This window comes from Syngnathus acus, chromosome 12 (genome assembly GCF_901709675.1).
Source record: "Syngnathus acus chromosome 12, fSynAcu1.2, whole genome shotgun sequence".
NCBI classification, from domain to species: domain Eukaryota; kingdom Metazoa; phylum Chordata; class Actinopteri; order Syngnathiformes; family Syngnathidae; genus Syngnathus; species Syngnathus acus.
In genome coordinates this window covers 8,412,207-8,428,638 of record NC_051097.1, presented here as the reverse complement: position 1 = coordinate 8,428,638, position 16,432 = coordinate 8,412,207, and the positions used below count along the sequence as shown (strand labels likewise).

At 46.7% G+C, this 16,432-nt stretch overlaps 2 protein-coding genes across 2 annotated transcripts; one reads left to right on the top strand and one right to left on the bottom strand.

The window, feature by feature from the left end:
* The first annotated feature begins 5,361 nt into the window (after window positions 1–5,361).
* rxfp3 (relaxin family peptide receptor 3) lies at window positions 5,362–7,368 on the top strand. Its single transcript, XM_037265432.1, has one exon. It carries the CDS (start codon window positions 5,537–5,539, stop codon window positions 6,758–6,760), a length of 1,224 nt encoding a protein of 407 aa, XP_037121327.1. The 5' UTR covers window positions 5,362–5,536; the 3' UTR covers window positions 6,761–7,368.
* Window positions 7,369–8,343: 975 nt separating this feature from the next.
* slc45a2 (solute carrier family 45 member 2) lies at window positions 8,344–15,806 on the bottom strand. The gene is made up of 7 exons (XM_037265422.1): window positions 13,376–15,806; window positions 12,395–12,571; window positions 10,693–11,054; window positions 10,466–10,609; window positions 9,955–10,078; window positions 9,327–9,532; window positions 8,344–8,645 (listed from the first exon to the last, which is right to left on the bottom strand). Exons 1-7 carry the CDS (start codon window positions 13,842–13,844, stop codon window positions 8,397–8,399), a joined length of 1,731 nt encoding a protein of 576 aa, XP_037121317.1. The 5' UTR covers window positions 13,845–15,806; the 3' UTR covers window positions 8,344–8,396.
* Between the last annotated feature and the right edge of the window lie 626 nt (window positions 15,807–16,432).

The following is a 16,432-nucleotide window of genomic DNA, read 5'->3' as shown; positions in this document are numbered from 1 at the left end:
ATGTGTCTATATTTATTTAATATTTATTTGTCTTTTGTTCTCTGTCTTTCTCTCGCTCTCTTGCTTTTTTTCAGTTTTACCATGATAAGACAGAGTATGTATGTATGTATGTATGAATGTATGAATGTATGTATACGTATGTATGAATGTACTGCGCTGGGGAGCTGACGGGTGTCTTCACGGACATCTTCAACATTTCCCTGCAGCAGGCCATCGTCCCTTCGTGTTTCAAGGCTGCCACCATCGTACCTGTGCCGTCCTGCTTCAATGACTACCGCCCCGTGGCGCTGACGCCCATCATCATGAAGTGCTTCGAGCGGCTTGTCATGGAGCACATCAGATCCAGTCTCCCTCCCCACCGAGCCAAACGGTCCTCTGAGGATGCCATCCATCCGCTCGGCCCTCACCCACCTGGAGAGAAGGGACTCGCTCGTACGTGAGATTGCTGTTTGTGGACTTCAGTTCTGCCTTCGACACCATTGTGCCACACCGACTCATCTGCAAACTCGCCAAGCTGGGCCTCGGTGCCAGTTCCGCAAGGCGCTTAAGAAACTCTTCCGTCGGATCACATCGCCTGCTCTCACCACCATCAGGCCCATCACCACCAAGCCTGAGGGGGACGAGCAGGGGCGCGGCGAGCCTGTCGGGGCACCCCGGGAAAGTCCGCAGGAGCCCGCTGCAGTGATCTTCTATCCTCCCGGAGCGGCTATGTAGAAACAGACACGACAGATAAGACATTAGTAAGGTGGCAAAAATAGTTGAGTACAGTGTTAAAAAAAAAAAAACCGACTTGCATTACAGCGACAACCGCATCGTGAAATTTGCTGACGACACGACTCTGGTGGGTCTCATCACCAAGGGCGACGAGACTCAATACGGGTTGGAGGTTGACCTTCTGACCACGTGGTGCAGGGACAACAACCCCCTGCTGAACGTCAACAAGACCAAGGAGATTGTTGTTGACTTCCGGAAGGGTCACACCCAACACCTGCCGCTGACCATCGACGGTGCTGTGGTGGAGAGAGGGAGCAGCGCCAGGTTCCTGGCGGTGCACATCAGTGAGGATCTCTCCTGGTCCACCAACACCGCATCACTGGCGAAGAAGGCCCAGCGCCGCCTGTACTTCCTGCGGACACTCAGGCGAGCGAGCGCTCCTCCGGCCGTCATGACTACATTTGACCGTGGCACCATTGAGAGCGTCCTCTCCAGTTGTATCGCTGTCTGGCTGGGGTGGTAGCTGCACTGAATACAACAGCGCGTGGTGAACACGGCTGGTAAGAGGATTGGATGTCCCTGAAGGACATTTACACCTCCCATCTAGGCGACCACGATTGTGAGTGATGTGAGTCACCCCGCTGACTCTTTGCTCGATCTTCTGCCCTCCGGGAGGGAAGAGGTACAGGAGCCTGCGCTCGCTCCCGCACCACCAGACTCACCAACAGCTTCATACTCCAGGCTGTTGGGATCCTGAATTCTCTCCCCCCTTCAACGTAGCGTCCGGTGCTTTTGCGCTCTATTCTGACTGTCTTCTGTATGCACACTTGCTCCGTTTTTGCTCATCTTATTTATTGTCTTATTTGTTTATTTAATGATTATTTATTCATCACTCTTATTTATTCATTGTTTGTGCCTTCTTGTTTTTATTTTTGGTGTTGTTTACTCGTATGTATATCGTGTTCTATGTCTTGTCACCGTGGGATAGTGGGAACGTTATTTCGATTTCTTTGTGTGTCTTGGCATGTGAAGAAATTGACAATAAAGCGGACTTTGACTTTTTCTTTGACTTTGATATGGATGTATGAAAGAAGTTCATTTATTTATTAATTTATTCTATTTATTTTTAACGTTTATTATTTCAATACTTTTTTAATTTCTATCTATCTATCTATCTATCTATCTATCTATCTATCTATCTATCTATCTATATGTATTTCATTATTTATTGTAATTTTATGATGACTTGGATAAGACAGTATGTATGTATGTATGTATGTATGTATGTATGTATGTATGTATGTATGTATGTATGTATGTATGTATGTACTTTTAAAATGTATTTATTTACCTATTTATATAATTTGTCTTTTGGTTTTGTGATGAATTGGATAAGACAGTGTGTATGTGTGTAAGACATTGATTTATTGTTTAAATGTATTGATTGATTGATTTGTGTATATTGATTTATCCTATATTTATTTGTCGTTTTCTTTCATGCTTTCTTTCTTTCTTGACCTAACCCTCCCGTCGTCCTCTAAAAGGATGACAAAGGTGGTCATTTAGGTCGAGAAAATCCTGGCGAGAATTTGGTTGGCCAACTTTTTGTCCAAGGCACTTGGTTTATTCGTCGGTCGAACACCTCACGACGAACGGCGTGGAAATCGATCGGCGAGCGCCAGCATCAGGGCAACTCGTTTGATTGCAATGAATTCATTCTGGAACTTTTCTTACTTTCTCGCGTCATCGTCGTCGTGGTCACAAAGGCTGGGGGCTCGCCACAAAGCCGCGGCGGAGCGCGTCCAATGGAGAAAGGCCAAATGTGCAGAAGGCTCGTCAACTTTCAAAGCGCCTTTGTGGCCTTTGACGCTCGAAACTATACATGCTCGAGATCTGCTCTCTTGTCTTCACATTCGCCGAAGCCATTGAAGAGAAGAAGCGACGATCCAGCCAGCCCAGCCCAGCCAGCCCAGCCAGCCAGCCCAGCCAGCCAGCCCAGCCAGCCCAGCCAGCCAGCCAGCCAGCCAGCCAGCCAGCGTTCGACTGATCGATCGATAGCCACCAGATGGACACGTTCCGGCTCCGTTTCCGCCTCCTCCTGCTGCTCCTGCTGCTGCCCCCGGTGGCGCCAGGTGACGCGCGCGGGCCGTGCGACTTTATTCGTCTGATTTGGACGGCTAGTGTTTTGTCTGATGATGCTGGTGATGATTGAGTTGGCCTCCAAACGCGCTACTTTGGTGGCCGCCTGAACGCTTGTGCTTTTCCAGATGACTGTCCTGATTGCGACGGCGCCGAGGGCACCGAAAAGGAGTGCAAGTGCAAGATTGGCGGCGAACTCACGATGAAAGCCAACCCCCTTACTGCCTCAGACAAGTGGACGGAGCCGGATGACACAGAGATTTCTATCACCAACGGCAGGTACACTTTGGCTAGCGACAAGAAATTCCTGAAGCTCAAGCCAGTGAAAGCTGACGATGCCGACAAGGTCTACACGGCCACCTACACAGTCGCTGATGACAAGAAGACCCAGAAGTTCAAAGTCATCCCTTTGGGTGAGTTTGATGCTGGCTGGCTTTTTGCGAGAAAGCCAAAGAAAATGTGTAAAGATGATTCGATGCTTGCGGGAGGGAGGGAGTAAGGGGGCTCGAGGAAAACAAAAGGTGACCAACGGGAGTGCCTTTGCGTGCGTGCCGTCGCCCGAGCCAGCAAGCCAGCATGCCAGCCCGATGAGTCGGTACTTTTTGCTCAGCCAGCCCGACCCGTGTGTGTAACTTCTGTGCCGTCTCTGCTTTTCTGCTTCTGACAGTCGTGTGCGAAACCAACAACAGCCCGTGCAACGTGCCGCAGGGCCGAAACGTCCGATTGAAGGCTGACAATCCGAGCCACAAATGGTACCTCAACGGCGTCGACACAGCCAAAACTGGCAACTTGGACATCCTCGGCGTGGCTAAGACCAACAGCGGGAAGTACGAGGCCAAAGAGTCAGGCGACACGAAGAAGACCATCCAACTTAGTGTTACCGGTAGGTTGCATGTCGCCGAGCAGTCTTGCGCTGCTGCCTAACCCTAACTGGAACGCTGTGCTGCGCCGTGCCCGGCCAGTGCCCGCCGACCCAACGGTAGCGGCCGCCGACCCAACCCCCCGCGGGAATTCTGGCCGCCAGCTTAAGGTCAAAGCCGGCAGCAGCGGCCCTGCCAAGGTGGGCGCCGAATGGAGCCTGGAGTGCGTGGTCACCCAGAACGACACCCGCGTCACCGACTTCGCCTGGTTGAAGGACGGCAAAGTGATGTCTGGCCAAACACGCGCCAAAGTCACCTTTGCGCCCCTCAAGGCCATGGACGCGGCCGCGTACAGGTGCAAGGTCGGCGACGACGAGTCCTCCAACTACGTCTTGGCGGTTGGTGAGTCAGTCAGTCAGGGAGGGAGGAGTGGCGGCATCCAGGTGACCATGTTTCTTTTCCCCAAGTTGGCAGCGGTGCCGTGGCGCCGTCCTCCTCCCTGCTGCTGCTGAGCCTGCTGCTTGGCCTCCTGTGCTGCTAGATCTTGGGCCGCCAGGTGGGCTCGGCGCACCTGCTCGCCTACTCCTCGCTGACGGAGCGTGCTTCTTTTTGTCTGTGCATGCAGCTCGTCCGTCCGTCCCCGGCCGGGAGACAGACGCCAGCTCGGGGGGCCCGCCGCCGCCGCCGCCGCCACCGTTGGTCACCCAAACAACTTTGCATGCTTCAAGTTGAAATAAGAGTTTGAAATCCATTCGAATAGGAATAAGGAATGCTTAACGATTTCCTTGATGTGGCGCTTGAATTTGTTTTGCTCCGTGGCGCTGCATTTCTTTCTTTCTTTCTTTCTTTCTTTCTTTTCTTCTGCTTCAGCAACAAATAAAAATGCATTCAATGCACACGTGTGCGTGCGTCCTACTTTCCGGCGGTGCGCTATTACTGCCTAAGCGATCGGGCATTGCATCGTGTGAATAAAACACATACACAAAGATACAAAAACCCAATGAATTAAATTCAAGCATGTCGTGGAAGAGGAAAATAAGTGCGTATTTGGCCTCAGTCCCATAATTTACCAAGGCGTGATCATTGTTGACGAGTGCAATGAGAAGTACAATTGCGCTCACATTCAAAAGAAAAAGTGACTTAGGCGCGATTAGATGGGTATACATCGTTGTCGTGCAGAATTTGAAGTGAGCTCTTTAGTTTTACGGCGTTTTCTAATTCCTTCCTTATGTATTTGTGTGTACCGTTTTTATTTACATTTACCGGTCTTTTCTTTTTTCAGTTGAACATTGAATTGGGTAAGACGGCGTTTCCTACTTCTTAGTTCCTTATGTATGTACGTACTTTAGGTCCAGCAGGTAGCGCCGTCACTCCGAACAAGTATTGACAGCACGCAAGCGCAAACATTTTATGGTTGCTCACTCAGCAGCGCAGCGCAGCGCAGCGCAGCGCAGCGCAGTTTCAGTCACATTTGGTCATGTCATAAATTCAACTCAGAAAATAATATTCAAGTCCAGATTGATGTGGAAAGAAAATTCATGAATAATTCTACTTATATACTTAATTGTTTTCCTTCCCAGCACTGCATGCTGTTAAGGAAAGGTCGTTCCATTGGTTCACTCTGCATTACGCGTCAGACAACTGATGCAGTGGGGACTCACATTTCATCTCCTCTCGAAAAAAGCGCTGCGTCAAGACGCACGACGCTTGTTGGAGCTGTGGGAGAGCATCATGACAGGATTAGTTTAATTGATTTTTCTGGGACTGTGTGTGTATGAGTGTGTGTGTGTGGTGGTACCTGGGGGTCATTTGCGTGTCGGATAATGTCCGGGGAACCTCCAGAACAAGGATCGGCTTGGAACTTCAACGAGAGCAACAACGCCACCACCAACCGCTCCTGCCACTTGCACCTCCACGCGAGCGAACTCGGGTCCGAGTCGGGCTCGGATGGCGCTGCGGCGGTGCGCATCATCATCTCGGTGGTTTACTCTCTGGTTTGCGCGCTGGGGCTGGTGGGGAACGTTCTGGTGCTCTACCTGATGAAGAGCAAGCACGCGTGGAGGAAGTCCCCCATCAACTTGTTTGTCACCAGCCTGGCGCTCACCGACTTCCAGTTCGTGCTCACGCTGCCCTTTTGGGCGGTGGAGAACGCGTTGGACTTCACATGGCTCTTCGGGCGCGTCATGTGCAAGACGGTGTCCTACGTGACGGCCATGAACATGTACGCCAGCGTCTTCTTCCTCACTGCCATGAGCGTGGCGCGCTATAGTTCCTTAGCGTCGGCGCTCCATGGCCGGCGCGGCGGACGCCATGGGCGGCGTCTCCTGTTCCCACTACGGCGCTGCGGCGCGGCGCGCTGCGTGGCCGCTTCCATCTGGCTGGCAGCCGCCTGCGCTGCGCTCCCGCACGCCGTTTTCTCCACCACGGTGCGCGTGTCCCACGAGGAGGACTTGTGTTTGGTGAAATTCCCGGAGAGCGAGCGCACCAGCGCGCAAGTCTGGTTGGGACTCTACCACTCGCAGAAGGTCCTCCTCGGCTTCGTGGCTCCTCTCATCATCATCTCCGCGTGCTACCTGCTCCTTTTACGCTTCGTGGCGGCCAACAACGACATCAACACATCGAGTGCAAATAGACGCGCTAAGGTGACCAAGTCGGTCACCATCGTGGTGCTCTCCTTCTTCTTGTGCTGGCTACCCAACCAAGCGCTGACAGCTTGGGGGATCCTCATCAAGCTTAACGTGGTGCACTTCACCTACGAGTATTACACCACGCAAGTCTACGTGTTCCCCGTGTCCGTGTGCTTGGCGCACTCCAACAGTTGCCTCAACCCGGTGCTCTACTGCCTGATGCGCCGCGAGTTCCGCAAGGCGCTTAAGAAACTCTTCCGTCGGATCACATCGCCTGCTCTCACCACCATCAGGCCCATCACCGGCACCACCAAGCCTGAGAGGGACGAGCAGGGGCGCGGCGAGCCTGTCGGGGCACCCCGGGAAAGTCCGCAGGAGCCCGCTGCAGTGATCTTCTATCCTCCCGGAGCGGCTATGTAGAAACAGACACGACAGATAAGACATTAGTAAGGTGGCAAAAATAGTTGAGTACAGTGTTAAAAAAACACGACTTGCATTATTTTGGGTCCACAAGTTAAACCTGTATTATACTTTCATTAATTAAAAATGTTGCTTGCGCAACCTACATTTCATGTCCACCCTATTTTTTTGCAGCAACAGCATTTTGTGACTGCAGCGCAGTTGCAAATGAGATATTTGCACTTATGTTTTGTTATTATCATCACGTTATGTATGGAGTTTAATGTTGTTGGAATTACCATATTAAGCTAAATCGAAAAATTCCACCCTGTCAGCAAATTCACGTTTTGTTGTTGGTGTGTACTATATTGCCTGCTTGCATTTTAAGTGTGGGTACATTGCACTGTACAAAAACATAAACCTAATAAGAGAATATAAAGTAGTAAATTGGTTTATGTAATGTAATTACTGCCTTTAAAGGGTTTGAGCCATTAGGAGCCAAAGTTGGGTTGCTTGGTTAGTCCATGTGTGAGCATTTTATGCGAGTTGTGGCCTACAGCAGCTCCTTGTGAATGTTGTCATTATGTATTTGAGTGTTTGTTTCATTCAATAAATGGCTGAAAAGGTTACTGTGGCTCTCCTTTCCCACATTACAGCACCGTACATGAATTACGCTTTCACTTCACGAGCTGCAACATTAAAATTATGATTGAAAAAGTAATTTATGTGATTCAATATCAAATGATACGGTAAAAATTCAAACACTGAAAAAGTCATGATTTTGACATTGTCGCACAAAAGGTAAAAGGTTATCCATAAAATATTATTTTTCATTTTAACAAATACATTTCAAAGAACACAGGGAAAATTGGAACACTAAAGGAAAAAACGTCCTAATTTTTACAAGGGTGAAATCATGATTTCATAAAGAAAAATAACGAGTTTAAATAAGCTCCGCAGCAACAGCAACCATTTTTTTCTATCTTAACAAGGGTGGCAAAGGCAATTTCTGCTAAATGGGGTTGAAAAAAAGTTGACCTTCCAGCTGAAATTAAAAAAGCTTTCTGGCATTTTATAACCTTTACAACAAAAATGGTCGAAAACATTCTAAGGAAAAAAAAAACATGCTGGACCCTGGAGAAGAATCTCTCTATAGACAGGTTTGAAAAAGAAGATTGTAAAGAGTGGTGGTCAACAAAGAAATTATGTTTTTTTTTTACAACACAAAGTTAGAATAAAAGGGGAAAAGAGTTGTAATAATAAAGACATTACCATTTTCTAAAAAACAAAACATTCTGACTAGCTATTTGAAAATATAAGAGGAAACTATTTTAACAAGTTGTGAAAATATAAATAAAACCAAAAAGATCTGACAGGAAAGCTTTTGAGTAATCTTTTACAAATTAAACAGTCATATTATCAAATCATATTTTAGGGGAAAATGTTTCATTCTCACAATCTTACTTTTAGATTCATCTTCACACCACAAATTAGTTTAGCGTGTAACCACAGCGCCTCTACTGGTCACACTGAGATGGTGCACCCACTGGGAATCGACAGATTTCCAATTTCTGACTGCTCAATCAACGACACACACTTGAAAATGACATTATAAAGAATCTTTATTTAGCAATACATAATAGTCTTTATTGAAATATTACAAATTGTGCAACGGGGAAGGCGATAAGTGAGCTTGTCTGACAAAGAGTGCGATGAACATGCAGCCCAGCAAGGACACAGTGGAGGCGGACAGGACCACCACCACCACGCTGCCCACTATGTTGACCAGGGCGCCCAGGCCCGCACCCACCAAGATCTGGGCCAGCTGCACCATGCAGGTGAGGGCGGCGCAGTCAACGCCCGTGCCCCGTGCGGTCTCGCCGCCGCCGCGACGAGCCATTTCCTCCTGGGGGGGGGGGGGGAGATTGATGATTGGCTGACGGATTTTATATAATGGACGTCAATTGCACGTGGATTTTGGCTCTTGTATTCTTCACTCCACCGCAAATGAGGAAATGATATAAATGTTAAAAAAAAAAAAACATAAAATAAAATAGTCCATTTAACTCTATCAATATCTGACTTGCTCTTGTTGAGTAATTAGAGCTTTGCAAACAACCTGCAGAGTTGCCGCCACTATCTCGACATGAGTCATCTTGTCGGGATTTAAAAAAAAACCTCCCAGCTTGAATCGGGGTAAAAATAAAAATCATTCTTCCTCCGGGGACAATGTGAGAACAGCCTGTCGGAATAGAATTTATTACACCACTTAGCGTTATATTGACGTGTTGTCTTGAGAAATTCAGACGCGGAGATGCTATAAAGGAAAGACGTCCCCATTCGCGATTAAGCCTTTTTGTACAATTCCGTCTCTGTGCCTCAGCTCGATACTCCATTAGGTTCAGTGTAAGAGGAGAGGAAAAACAATTGGCTCTACTTTGATTAAAATCGAAAATAAGGTGGCTTCTGTTCCTCAAGTTGAGCTATTTTCCAGAGTGGACATGAACAAAAACAAGCCCGTCTCAGTTCTCCGATATCCACGATTGCACGTACTTCCGACCTCACCAATCTCATATTGAGGACGTACCTCCTCCTCACGCTGGTACTCTGCGATGAGGTTGAATGGGATGGTGTAGAGCGTGCTGGACATGACGCCAAAGACGCTGCACAGGACCAGCGTGGCGATGACGTTGGGGAAGAGGCCGATGAGGCCCGTGCCCAGGCCGAACACAAAGTAGCCCAAGAAGTACAAACCCTTCAGGCCCACGGAGGGCAGCAATAAACGCTGCACATCTGCATGAAAAAAAATGAAAAAAATATTGTTATGGATGAGCCTTTCCCCCCAATTCATCCGTTAAATCTGGGTTTCACTTTAGACGGACGTCCCTTTTGTTATCACTCTGATCTATTTGGAGCTTCACTGCTGTCACACTGTGGTCTTTTGTACAATAATTGATGATGACTCAATGACCACGGGGAAAAAAGTATCCCGCGGTGAAAGTAGCTGGAATCTCGGAAATGAAACAGCCTCATTAGCCCTGCGCCCAACTAGATGAGAGCCAAAAGAAGTGCGAACCAACTTCACCCCCGAGGGATTTCCTTCGTCTTCCTTTGAAAATTGGCCTTTTCGATGCGACGGTCTGTGGAGGTGTGAGTTGGCCTTCCATTTTCACAGAAGCGCTTCATCTTCAATCCATTTCAATCAAGGCACTTACATGAGAAAACAGCCGAGGACACGGCGTTGATGCACAAGCCCCAGCAACCGATTTCCACGCCGTGTTCGTAAGTGGCGTACGAAGTGGAGTTGTGCTCGGCGTACGGGTTGCCCTTGTAGACGATCTGGGGAGAAGCAGATTTTTTTTTTCTCTCAATTCCCGAAAGCCTTCCTGTTGCGACTTCATCACGCGTCTGCTGATGAGGTTGATTTTGAAGTCGGCGGGGGAGTTCGAGCTTTTCTATATGCGCCTGTTATGTAAAGATCCCAAGGCGTCAAGGAAAAAAGGCTTCACGCTGTGAACTTTCAAATCCTTTCATTGGCAACATCTGAATTGCTTTCTGATTACATATACTCCATCTTAAATCTCATCAGCAGGGGGTCACGATGACGGGAAACAGAATTATGATTCAACGCTTGCCAGTATTCATACACTTAATTCAGTTTTTTTTTCTTCCACTTACAGTACATGTAGGAGAGCACGCACATCCGAGAAGGTTGACAATTCTCACCTGGCCCATGAAGTCGGTGAAGAAGAGCATGTTGCAGAGGAACGCCGTCCATCCCAGGAGGTGACTGATGCACAGGTAGCGGTAGTGGTTGGGCATGCTGATGGTGGCTTTCAGCAGCGACTTGAGCGTCATCCTTTCACCGGCCTGTGAATGCATCATCACGTGTTTCCCCTTTATCTCAATTGTTTTTTTTTTTACAAGAACTTAACAGCGTGCCAACACTGTACCTCCTTACTGGGCTGTTTGGCACTGGAGGTGACAGCGTTGGCCTCCCCGAGAGCCGAGAAGGACCTCGCTCTGATGTCCTGGACGGGAACCGGCGGCGGGTCCTCGGCGTCTTTGCCTAAAGTTCCGTAGCCGTTCTGCTGGGAGCCCAGCTGCCTCAGGGCGTTGAGCACCGAAGGTTGCCGGGCGGCCGCTTTGTCCAGGGGCTCCTCGGGAATGCTGAAGAGGTGGATGGTGAGGAAGAAACTCCAGGTGAGCGCCGAGAAGAAGAAGATGACCTGGTACTCGGAGCCCAGCAGCTGGCCCAGACCGGTGTGAACCCAGTCCATGGCGCCCATCAGGTAGCCAAACGCTCCGCCCAGACCTGGAAGAGACAGCAGGATGCTAACTAATAATTAATTTAATCGCTTCTCTCGATGTGTTATGATTAACGTACCGTAATTTTCGGACTATAAGTCGCACCGGAGTATAAGTCGCACCAGCCATAAAATGCCCAAAAAAGTGAAAAAAACCATATATATGTATATAAGTCGCTCCTGAGTATAAGTCGCCCCCCCACCCAAACTATGAAAAAAAACGCGACTTATAGTCCGAAAATTACGGTAATTGTATTTTTTGGCATTTATTCATAACCAGCACATTAGAAATGAACAGAATGGCTAGAAATGACCTTTTATCACAAGTAAAAAAAAAAAAGACATTCATCCATTCCTCTCCACGAAAGGCTTTTGAAAGTGAATTCCTGGTGAGCACAAATTGATTCCACCTCACCGTCCTCCTCCTTCATCTCACCCCCCACATTCCAAGCGAGAAGAAAGAATCATGTGCACGCAAGGCCTCCGAGGCTCGCTCAGCCCCGACGCATGACCACAGCACATGACTGCCTGATTACAGTCGGACTGCGTCGAAACGCTCGCGTCACCTCAAGTCGACTATGTAACATTAGTCACAAGGTGTCCTTCGGAGAACTGGGCTCTGTGAGTTTTCCTTAAATTGGAACTTTCTAGAAACATTGGTGAGTATGAGACTTTAGAACCACAGGAGCCACTTTGTTCAAAAAAGCACATTTGACTAAGCCTGGCGTATGAAAAATTGATCAATAGGAAGTGTAAGGGTGGCAGCTTCAAAGTGGGCAATTTCATTTTGGCTTATTAAAATGACTTTTGAAAAGTTGGCCAGCGGCTTTTGGAAGCCAATCTTGGGCACTTGTTTAGCAGCTGGTTATTAGCCACTAATGCCGCTAACAGCCAATTTTTAATTGGTATTAACTTAATGATGTAGTCCTTAATAATTAATAATAGTCCTTAATAATTGAGCACGTTTTTAAGTTGTTGGTTTTTTTTCATTTTCAATAGCAACTCTTCAAAATATATACCGGGAGTTTATTTTATTTTATTTTACAACCCATGAGGCTACTTATGCCATTTAAAAGTTCAGCAGAAAACAGAAATAATGTATTTTAATAAGATCTCAAATTGAATTATAGTAAAAATGTATTTAAGTATTTTTTTTTTTTTTTTTTTTTACAGATCACAAGAATGTTTACGCAATCATTCAAAGGTTTTGCGCAGATGGAAAAAAATCATTCCTAGTTTTGTTGTGCAGTGTCTTATTTTACCACCAATATAATTGTATAGTTTATTCAAATGTTTTGTGAGAAACGAGTAAAAACAACTGAACACAATTGAAATGAGCACATCATACCAGTGAGCAGAGCATGATAGTGGAGGCCTCGCTCCTTATCCTGGTGGGAGCACACGTCAAACAGGTAAGCCTTGATGGGCCCGTCGATGAAGTCGGCGGCAAAATCGAACAGCACCACGCCCAGCATCACTAACACGATGGCCCACGTCCGCCGCGCCGACCTGTCGGCGAATAGCGCTGCAAAACAATGACAACAAAATTGCCTAATTGTTCGTAAACTGCAATTCCGCTCTATTTGTTTGGTGGTGCGAGATTCTTCAAATAGAAGATATGCACTTTTGGGCAACATCAATAGTGTTCTTGCTTTTAATAACAAGCCCTTAGGTACCACATGGAATCCTTCCAACGATTGCAATACACCCGCAAGCACGCCGGCGATTGAAGACGCTGCCATTAGCATGCTAATAAATGACCAACAGGGGAGAAACAAGTGCAGAGATTCAAGAGGGATCATCGCATTAGCACAATGTTATGATTACAACTGATGAATAGAAAACAGATTAAATGGATGGGTTGAAATAATGATTATGGGTTTTTTATTATTTAGAGCCACGAGGCATTCAGGGTCTCGGTGCTTAAATGTTAATGTGGGGCATGGCCATATTAGCTGGACTCAGTACAAGCCAAATTTGTCAGCCATTATTTCTTTAAGTCTACCTGGAGTTACAGTAAGTCATGTGACTCAAGTCCCCAACCTCGGATCAAATTTGACTGATTGGATGTGTCCCTAATGTTGTGTCCAATGAGTAGTAAGCTTGGTCTTGGTCCTGGGGTGGGGCGTTTTTTAGGGGAGGCAGTGCCCCCGAACCCCCTCCCCCCAACTCCGCCAGTGAATACATTACTATCAGTTTACAAAATGTCATATGCGCCTTAAAACTTACATCGGTTGCTTGTGTTAGCGTCAGGGACACTTTAGAGGAATTCATTAATAATCAATTAAATTTAAACCAACATCTGCTTCAGAGCAACTCATTTCCTAACCTGAGATGATGAGATCTCCGTTGAGGAACATGGTGATGCCCACAAGCATGAGGAGACCCAACGTCAGGATGTAGGGCCTCCGCCGCCCCCATGGCGAGCGGCAGTAGTCGCTGGCCGACCCGATGATGGGCTGCAGCAAGAAGCCCAGGATGGGGCTGATCAACCACACCAGGCTGTACATGCTGCGCGGCAGGCCCACGCTGAGCAACACGGGCGTGACGAACGCCGCCTCCACCGCGTAGCAGAATTCCCTTCCGAACATGACCAGGCCGTGGAGGATCAGGCGGCCCCGAGAGCGCCTGGGCGGCTCCACCTGCCCGAAGACGGTGCCCTCTGCGCTGTCCATGTAGTAGTCTTTGGAGGCGGTCAGAGCCTTCGAGTCCTGCGGCGAGGAGCCTCCATTCTTTGTCGGCTCCGGGACCCGGCAAGGCTGGGGCCTGGCGGACTGGTCCTCCGATAAAAGGGTCATGTTTGGAGGGCAAAAATGTACGGACTAAAACGGTCTAAAGATCCGCTCCTTGCATGGGTGCTAAATCCTTTTGGACTACTGCATAGCAGAGTGCGAGACCCTCACGGCTTTACCGCTCATGTGAGTCCTCGCCGGCCCGTCTGGGAAGAGCCGAGTTGGGCTCCGGGAAGGGAGGGAAAGAGAGAGGGGGAGAGAAGTTAGTCGTATTTATGAGATTAGTAAAGGTCTCGTCCCCTCAAGTGGGCAGAGCGAAGACCTGGGGCCGCTCATGGGAACGTTTGAGGCCTCACGTGCGAGTGTGAGGCCGCATTCATGAGATTCAGTCAAACATTGAGCTGATTCCAGGAAGTCACAATGCTACAAATATTGAATTGTACTTTTGCAAACTTTTGGAGCCCCCCCCCTTCCACAAAAAACAGTACAACCACATGTCTCGAGCGTTCAGCTGCAACCAAAACATACCTCGAGCTAAGCTAGCAAATTGTTTCTGCTCGTTTCCTTGTTTGACAATGACTGTGCTCAAAGTTAAGTCCTGGGGCTGATCATGGGAACGCATTGATAACATTCTTTTCGATGTCAGGATGGCTACTTTTAATTGAAGTGTTTCCCAAACTTTTTAGAACCCGTATACTTTTTACATAATGGAATAAGTCACATTCAACCAAGAAAAAAATCTGTCAAGCAGATATTGTGAATGTGATTTAAAAATACTTTTTTTTTTTTAAATATTTTCGGCATTTCATGTCGTTATTTAATGAATTCCGTGAATCAATGTCTTGGGATTGATCCGAAAATGGTTATGTTTTTATACATCGTGCTGCTTCGGGCCTCCTGAGGAGACGAAAGCTAATCTGAATGTATGCGTTTATGCGACGTGCGTCAGCAAATCCTCATGGGGGTTGATTTTTATTTGTAGTCCCCTCAAGCAATTTAGACATTTTTCTAAGAGAGATTGCAGGCAATGTGGTCTCACGTCAAGGTTCCAAAGACAAAAAGTTCTTTGTGATGAATTATGCTGCTTTTTCTGTCATTCGCCTTTTCAAAATGAAAAAGTCTTTGGATTTTTTATGGTGGTAAAATCATTTTGTAAAGTGTTCTTTCTGTGGTATTTTATTCCTGTGCTTAACTTGAGGATTTCACAGCTTGCCACAAGCTTTCGACATTGCACAAATTTTGCCCAATTTGGCAGCCGCTGCATAATCACTACATTCTGTCTGGAGGAAAATAATAGCCGTCATTTTTGGCACAAAGGCAGAGATTACTATAATTGTGTAGCACCTATGGTCATCTAAAAATATATTCTGAAATTGTCATTCCTTTGCCCACTTCCATGATTGAAATCATAAAATATATTGGAACATCAAAAAAATACCCCAAGTAAATACGAAGTGGAGTTTAAAATTGATATTTCATTTATTTTGTGTATAAAGAAAAATATGAAAACGAACGGTACCATATTATACACGAGTCTAAAAATAAATAAATGAAATAATGGCTTTGCATTAAATATGCGGTCCGAGAAACGTTCTTGCTGTTATTGTACGGACAACATCAGACTCAAGGCGGGCAATTAAAAGTTCCAGCGAGCTGCCAGCTGTGCGAGACGTCTTTTTCCTGACATGTCTGCCCCCCTCTTTCAAAACACCCACTTGACACAACAAAAGCCTGCTTGACAATTTGAAGCTCACATAGTTAGAAAGCAAGAGAGCTGAATACTGTTTCTATTTATCTCCAGAGGATTTGTAATAAACACAACAACCAGGCCTCCATCTCCATATCGAAGACAAATTCCGTTTGTTTTAGGATTGATCCGAAAATGGCTGCGGCAAACAGAGATTGCGCAATTTTTGTCTTGTTTAGGTTAAGTGGGTTCGGTTAGTTAACTTTTACAAAGACTAAATTCTGCAGTCTCAGCGATAACAAACAGTAACCAGTCATCCCTAGACCACGGTGGCCTAATTTTTAATTATCTGAGCAAATGAAAAAGTGGCAAGCAGCAGCAAGGAAAAGTGGCAAGAGCTCATTTGTGGTCACTAAAGGGGCACAAATGAATTATAAATGTGAGAAGGCTTTTTTTTTTTTTTTCCTTATCTGATCATGAGAAAGTAGGACGAAAGGGACCAAAAGTGAATCTTATCACTGCGGCAATCACAATTAATCCAAGTCATTAATTTTTGACTATTTTTGTGAACATTTGACATTTTATGGGAGTTGGCAGTTTAAAAAAAATAAATAAAAAATTGTACTCAATGTACTCAATTATCTGTGGCCTTGGAACATTTATACAGAGTATGTCATAAGCTCGTCCCTCGTCCCTGTGAATGTATTTGAACATATTTTCGGCACTTCACTTTGAAAGCATTACGCTATCTCCATGGCGATCGATCCTTAGCCGCTTATGCCAGGCGGTCGACATCCCGGAGGCTTTTATCGATAAATAGACACAATTACTGGGGAAGAGGACTTCAATTGCATTACAATCGCGCTCCCTTTTAATATATGTGAGGGATGGGGATTCGACTAATTGACTGAGCAACTGGATGGTATTTTGTGGGATAATATTTAAAATGGATTCATTTTTAGAAACA

Coding starts and splice junctions, on each gene's coding strand:
- rxfp3 (XM_037265432.1), top strand. CDS start 5,537: ATGTCCGGGGAACCTCCAGAACAAGGATCGGCTTGGAACTTCAACGAG.
- slc45a2 (XM_037265422.1), bottom strand. CDS start 13,844: ATGACCCTTTTATCGGAGGACCAGTCCGCCAGGCCCCAGCCTTGCCGG. Junction 12,572..13,375: donor CGGAGATCTCATCATCTCAG/GTTAGGAAATGA, acceptor ATTGTTTTGCAG/CGCTATTCGCCGACAGGTCG. Junction 11,055..12,394: donor CTATCATGCTCTGCTCACTG/GTATGATGTGCT, acceptor TGTCTCTTCCAG/GTCTGGGCGGAGCGTTTGGC.